Source organism: Rhinolophus hipposideros (assembly GCF_964194185.1).
Source record: "Rhinolophus hipposideros genome assembly, chromosome: 23".
NCBI classification, from domain to species: Eukaryota; Metazoa; Chordata; class Mammalia; order Chiroptera; family Rhinolophidae; genus Rhinolophus; species Rhinolophus hipposideros.
The window spans coordinates 15034469-15041506 of NC_138069.1; the positions used below are offsets into that span (position 1 = coordinate 15034469).

Sequence of the window (7038 nt, forward strand, 5' to 3'; positions counted from 1 at the left end):
TAAAGTCCCTCTGAAGCAGAATCGTCCTGTGCCCCCTCAGGCACTCACAGGGCACTCATTCCAGTCCCCACCACCATCTCAGTACTAGCCCTGGGGACAGGCACTGGTGCAGAAGTAGAAGCAGTCACCACCTGTCATTGTCCTGGGATAACGACAATGGGTATCATTTGCCCTTAAACTTCTGACTTCAAGGTCTTGCTATGACTCAGGCCCCAGTTGGCCTTGGCGCAAGAGCACAGGCCCCTCCTGTGCACTCAAACCTTCACACTGACCCAGGGAAGGCTGGACTTGACAAATCTGACTCAGCCTCCCGAGTGTGTCCCCATGATCACCTACCCATCAGTGATGACTTCTGAGAGGACGAAGCCTATCCATCATATCTACCCCTAATATTAGTGCAACTTCAGCAAGTCATAGCCCGGCACACAGTTTTCCCACCTTAAAAATAGACATGGCATTGTCCCTTTTCCCTTCCTCCCACTGGTGAATACTAATGAGCTTATGTTTGGGGGGAAGTTTAAGAGGGTACACATGTGATTCACAGGTATAACATTCTTGCTTTGTGATGGAAACTGATTTTCCAAATTTATTGTGGTCCCAGAACCCACTGTCTTTGAAGTCTTTGATAAGGGCCTCTCTCTCTCTCACACAAACAGCTTTCTATATAGGCAGGGATTAAATATTGAGATAATAAGAAGGGACAGAGCCTACTAGACAACAAAATAGTCTTCCCCTGAGCCACAACCCCTATACCCTCATGGACCCCACTACTAACCAAGGGAGGGAGGGAAGTAGCAGGGGCTGGCAACTTGAGCAGCATCCACTTCCAAGCCCAGAAGTGGCCTGGCAGGTGGTGGTCCACGGTCTGTCCCCCACCCAGTCCCTGGTCATTTGATCCTCACTTAGATCACCAGACCCAGGAAGCAGGTGGGGAGGAAGGAAGGAGTGCCTTCTACTTTACCCTGCCCCTTCTTTAGGAGTCAGGCCACTGGTGAGGCCTGAGGGGGTACCCATAGGCATAAGAAGGATCGGGATGAGGACCCCCACAGCAGAGAAGGCAGAGGTCATGCATTACAGCCAGAGAACAGAAAGGCGGTAACCATTTTATTTTTCTCTGGGACGCTGGTGGCTCCGGGCCTGACGCGTGCCCGAGGCTTTCTTATTCTTCTGGTCCAGCACCTGGGCCATGTAGTTCTCCTGCTGCTTCTGGATCCGGAAGTCGGACATGTGATTCCTGCAACGGAGCCGGCTGGGCATAGGCTAGGGACAGCCCAAGGTAGGGCCAGAGGTCTGGCTCCCCACTTCCATCAACATCCCCCAGCCTGGCCCGGACCCCTCACCTGAAGATCTGTTTCTGCTGGCTGATAACTTGCTGCAATTCCTTAATCTCATTCTCTTTGCCATTAAGTATATCTTCTTGCTTTATAATGTGAGACTCAATTTCTGTGGGGGAGAGAGGTAGGGAGGAGGTGTTTCCATCCCAAGGGCTCCTTCCTGAGTTAAGGCATTCCCTCATGGGTCTTTTCAAAACTTGGTTCCCCCCACCCAGGGGTTCTTCATGAGTAGTTGCTAATACCTTAGTAAGAATGAGTTTGTTGTGGAGTCTTGATGGGGTGGTGAGGCCACAATGTCTGATGAATGTGTCAGTGACTTCACAACTCTATTCTGGACTAGATGACTCACATGAGAGCAGGCAAAGGCCCTTGGCGAGAGGTGGGCAGCCCTACCCAAAGGCAGGAGGATGAACGGCTTCTGGCCTCAACTCCTGCAGGTCTTTATACATATCATCTCTTGGGTGAGACCCTTTCTAGTCTAAAATTACAACCCTTCCCAATACTTCCTATCCCTTTTCCCTGCTTCATTTTCCTCCTTGGCACTTAGAACTATAATAACATACCATATATTTTACTTATTTGTCTTCTCTTCTACTAGGGTGTAAGGACAGGATTTTTATTTTATCCACTGTTTTAACCCTAAGGCATAAAATAGTACCTGACATATAGTAGCTGCGCAATAAATTTATTTGTGGAATGAATGAACAGGATGTCCCCTGGGGGGTTCAGGACTTAGAAACATCACCTAGTCAGTCATCTCAATCCAACCAGACCTACTGAGGGCCAACTGGATGCCCAGCCCTGTGTAGGGTCCCTGCCCGCAAGGAGTCAGCTCCTGAAAGGAGAGTTAAGATTCAGGAACTGATGAGAGAACAGAGCAAGGTGACATTCCATGAAGTTAATATTGGTGAGACAGTATTACCACTTTGGGCAAGTTGCCTCCTTTTTCAGACCTGTTTCCTCACCTGTAAGATGGGGACAAAGACAGTCCCTATTCCACAAGGGGGTGGGAAATACCTAGGGAAATTTGTGGTAGCAAAACTTATCCCCTAATTAAGTTGCTCATTAGATATCAGGATGATTTCTGTGACTTGGGTCAGAATCCAATAAGTCTGTAGGAATCTGGGATGCTTCATTTACATAACTATCCCTCTCAGGGAGCTCTGGAAAATTCTGATCCTCACAGAAAGAAAATCCCACTGCCTTTAAAGGTTGGACAAAGATGAACTAGAATACCAGCTCTGAAATTGCAAAACTGCTGGAGAATTTAAGGTTTCAGAAGAGACAATCTGGTAAAAAGTTAAGACACAGCATGGGAAAGAGGAGACATAGGTGAAAGAAGAGAAGGAACACATGAGCTCACTGGGTCATAGGACCAGGACAATCAAAACTCCTTCCTCAGGTCAATCAGCTAATCTAGACTAATTGTGAAGTTCTCTTGGGAAAAAAACATCAGAAATTTGTGGAAATATTTTAAAACAAAAGAGATAAAGTTAAAATAAATGGCGACTAATGAGAGAATAGTTAGAAAGCCCCTTGAAAAGATTAAGGAACTATGTAAGTAAAACCAAACTGAAACCACACAAGGGGAGGTGGCGCGGGGGAGGCTGGGGGGAGTTTCAGGTTATCAGATTTGCTCAGGTGAGGGCTTGTGTCCTACTGAAGGGGTTCAGGACATTTTGGGGGGAGGCAGCCAGGCTCTGTCCCCTGACTTACACATACCTTGCACAGGCAGATGCAGCGCTCTGTGGCCTTGGCTGATCTCTAGGAAATGCCCTAACGCAGGGGTGTCCAAACTGCGGCCCGCGGGCCATCGTTAACTGGCCCGCAGCAAATTCCAAAAATATATTTAGTTTACTTAAATAAACCAGGTGAGGCAATATGTACTTCACCTCGAGTGAGTGGCCCGGCTGTTTGTGTATTTTACCGCATATGGCCCTTGGTGAAAAACCTTGAAAAAGTTTGGACACCTTTGCCCTAAAGGAAGAATGTCTTTTCCTAGCACCACGAGGAAAGAACCCTAGGTTCTTTTTAGGGAAATGGGGGGAATGTCCAGAGAGAAAGGAAGAACTAGGGACTAGCATCCTTGGGTACGGAGGAAGTGACAGCCTGTTGGACCCCAGGAGACCCTCATGGGAGCTCTTGATCAAACAACCATGAGGCCTGTCAGCCCACCTGGACAGATCAAGATGGCAGCCTGCTGGCAACTTACCAGTGAGAGTACTCAGCAAGGGAGAGAAGCCTAGGTTGGAGAGCAGCGGGTGCCCAAGGCTTGGGGGGGAGGGGCATCAGGAAATACCCTGAACCTCTTTTGGGCTTGAGCTTTGAGCTCTGGCCTACTCAAAATCTATAGCAGTGAGTGAAGCAGAGGTTGCATGTGGAATTCATAGCCACTTCTTAAACTATGGGGAGTTTAGAATTCTGGGGAAGTGCAAGGGGTTCCTGAGGTCTAGGGATACTGGGTAGCTGACTGAAAGAGCCCCGCAACTCACAGCACCAAGTGAGCCAACAAAGGGACACAGCAATCTTCATGGAGCCGAGTTGAAAATGAATGGCCCACAGACATATTTTACTTGGCCATACAATAATTTTTAAATTTCTAAATTAGTTGCCAACACTAAAAAGTCAGAAAAACTTCCATTAAAACCTGGTTTCCAGTTTCTTTTTTAAAGATCTGACAACAGGGGACCCCCATTCCCACAGCAGAGTCGCTAAGCCCTTGAGAGCGGGGCATGGCTCTCCACATCACCACCGTCCGCACTCCTCCCTACTGGATCCCACACCTGGAGAATAAGGGTCAGTTCCAAATAGGACTGTGCTTGCCATGTTATTCCTCTTGTAACAGAGTTATGAGTAAAGCACACTATTTCTAATATCCATCAAAAGTGGGATAACAAAAGGTGGACTAAGAAGATTGTATGTTTCAAGAAAAATGGGAGCGAGCCCGTTCCTTTATGGCCATGAAGAATATTGTACATCAAACTGCTTCCCTCATTTCCGTGGCCTGCCTGGTCCCTGAAGGCCTTTGCGAAGGTGTGGCCCACCTGGGCCTGCCTGCATCCTCAGCCGGGGACAGAAGTTGGGGTGAAACCCTGCCCTGCACATGGGCACTGGGCTGTTAGGGAAGAACCCATGTATGTAAGCGTGGGAAGGAGCACGGGCCTCCCGCCTACCATTGCATTTGGTGATGAGCTGGTCCTTCTTGCTGGATTCTTGTAGGGCTCTGCTCTTGACAGTGGAGAGCCTGGGTGGAGAAGATGAGAAAGAGTGGGAAGGCTGACAGGCAGACAGGACCCCCAATCCTTCCCTCCATACTGAGGCTCACTCACGCCTTTTCAAAGGCCATCTTCTCTTTCTCCAGTTGTTTAGATAGCACCTCCACCTCTCCAAGGGCAAACTGCAATTTCTCCTCTTCCTTGGCCAGGAGGACCTTGGTCTTAGCATGAGCAGCTTTCTCTTCCTGTAGGAGCAGCAGCAGTGACCTCATTACCCCAAGCCACCTTGGGTTTCCTAGGCTCCCTTAATCAGCCCCATGCTCAGAGGGCCACACAGAAGCCAGGGCACAGGAAGATTCTGTCCTCGCTACTGGGGCTGGAGGCTCTCAGAGGCCAATACTCAAGGACTCTGCTCAAACACAGGGATGCTGGGAAATAGGGTAAGATTAGGAGCCTGTATAGGCCATTACTTACCACCAGCTGCTTCTCCACTGCCTGGAACTCTTCTTTACTGACAAAATTTTCATCCTGGAGAACCATCTGTAACAGAGCCTGGCTCAGGGAGGGTTTGGGACTGCGGTGGGAAGGGTGTCCTCTAGGAACCAGGAGCAAGGATGGATAATGGGATGATGCTCAGGAACCTAGGATAAGATTGGGGCCCTGGGAAGGGAGAATTCGGTTCCACGAGACTCACTGAGGCTCAACTCTAGGTCCTGCCCTCAAGGAGCAACCAGTCTCATGGAGGAGATAGCCCATAGTCAGCATTTCTAACACGGTGTGTGCTATAATGGAGAAGTACAAAGTGATGTCCAGAGGGGGGGCCCTGACCCAGCCTAGGGAAAGGTCAGAACTGCTTCTGAAGATGGGACATCAGATCAGACCTGAGACCTGATTGCTATATAGGGGTGGGCCAAAAAAGGGGTGGAGAGAAGTGTTCTAGACAGTGAGAAAAAGGCCAGAGATGGAGCCTGCCTCTTAAAGTAGTCAAAAGGTAGAGCTGGTTACCTTCAGGGAATTGAAGGTAATTCAATGCCTAGAGCTGCATGCATACAGCTATTAGAGTGAGAAAGAAATGTGAAGTCTTATTTCTGAGATGGAGGTATCTCCTGGCTTTCTAATCAAGATAGAAAACAAAACCAGAAAAACCATGAACTCCACCTGGCCAGGATTTTACCATACCTGTCCAGATAATCTGTGGCTCCACTGCTTTGCACCCATGAACTGGGGTTTGATTGAGAAAGCAGAAAGCAAAAGCAAAGGGACATAAAAAGCCCTTAAGTTGTGGAATGCAAAGTCCAAATCTGTGCTCACTGCACTCAGCGCGGCACTGCATTAGGCACTGGGGAGGGAATGTCCATAATAGAAAAGATGTTATAATTTCTCCGCCCCCATGCAAGGGCCTTGGAAAGTCAATGAAGTCATCTCCAATTAGAAACGGGGAAACTGAGGCGCAGTGAGTAGATGGGGCTATATCTACCAGGCTCTGCACAACCAGGCCGACTAGAGAACAATTTGATTTTGATTAAAATTCCCTGGTAAATATTCATGAGACCCTGCCCCTTTTTTGGTTCCACCTCCAGCCATAACACGAGGCCCCGCCTTCTGATCGCGCCATTGGCAATGTGCTCTCTGCACGCCCCGCCCATTTAAGCGTCCAGTTCGATTTCAACCCCAGCTCTTCTGGCTGCGTACCACGTTCCTCAGTTGGTGGATCAGATCCTCCTGAGACTCAATCACGTCCCGCAGTTGATCGAAGGCGAGACACACCGACCCTGACCCCCCCTGCGAACACCCGACGGGCGTCGCCATCTTTCGCTCCCGCCAGCTCGTTGGAAATGGCTGCCGCTGGGTGGCTCACCACGTCGCCAATGAGAATGCGACGCCACAGAGCACCCTGGCAACCGGGGGCGGAGACTTCCTTTGTTAGCAGAGATGGGGCCCTCTTAAAGGAGCCGTCCGGGGAATTTAACAACCCTTAGGAATTTAAGTTTATAGAGAATTTAGACATCGATTTTATCTTGTGTTTCTCACGCAGTCCTGAGGAGCAGGCAGTTCCCGGCCCATACTTTTTTTTAAGGGCCAGCGAACAGGCAACACGCAGGCACCCGCCCTCAGCCTTCTCCCAGGGCTGTAAGACAGTGAAGCAAGTGCCTTCTAAGGCATCACCTGCATCTTTAGCTTCACTTGCCTCTTCCTTCCTCCCTAAGCTCTAGATTTCCTTCAGGGTATGCGAGTCCAGCCTCTTGTGATCTCTCTTTCTTCAAGAACAAACTTAATACTTAGGGGACCTGAGCCTAAGCAATGAAGAGAGGCTCAAGAATAGAAAAGGAGAGTGATCTCACCCAAGATAACAGTCCTCATACACTGGTATTAAGCTCTGGGCAGCTACACTGGAGCCAAAGTGTGACCAGGTCAGGGTGCTGGAGGGCCCTGAAGAGCCTGAAGAGATTAGGAGAACTGAAGTGGGACCTGAAGGAGACTTCTAAAAA

The 7038-nt window shown here is 49.2% G+C and overlaps 1 protein-coding gene across 1 annotated transcript; it reads right to left on the reverse strand.

Annotated features, from left to right (window-relative positions):
- Positions 1-1073: 1073 nt before the first annotated feature.
- On the reverse strand, positions 1074-6419 carry SPATA24 (spermatogenesis associated 24). Its single transcript, XM_081035729.1, has 6 exons — positions 6242-6419; positions 5024-5089; positions 4664-4794; positions 4508-4578; positions 1341-1443; positions 1074-1234 (listed from the first exon to the last, which is right to left on the reverse strand). The coding sequence occupies exons 1-6, from the start codon at positions 6356-6358 to the stop codon at positions 1105-1107; spliced, it is 618 nt and encodes a 205-aa protein (XP_080891855.1). The 5' UTR covers positions 6359-6419; the 3' UTR covers positions 1074-1104.
- Between the last annotated feature and the right edge of the window lie 619 nt (positions 6420-7038).

What these genes read in the sequence shown, in the direction of transcription:
- SPATA24 (XM_081035729.1), bottom strand. Translation starts at nt 6,358, where the DNA reads ATGGCGACGCCCGTCGGGTGTTCGCAGGGGGGGTCAGGGTCGGTGTGT. An exon ending in AAGATGGCCTTTGAAAAGGC is followed by an intron (nt 4,579 to 4,663) that starts GTGAGTGAGCCT and finishes TTCTCCACCCAG; the next exon opens with GCTCTCCACTGTCAAGAGCA. An exon ending in CAGCAGAAACAGATCTTCAG is followed by an intron (nt 1,235 to 1,340) that starts GTGAGGGGTCCG and finishes GCTCCGTTGCAG; the next exon opens with GAATCACATGTCCGACTTCC.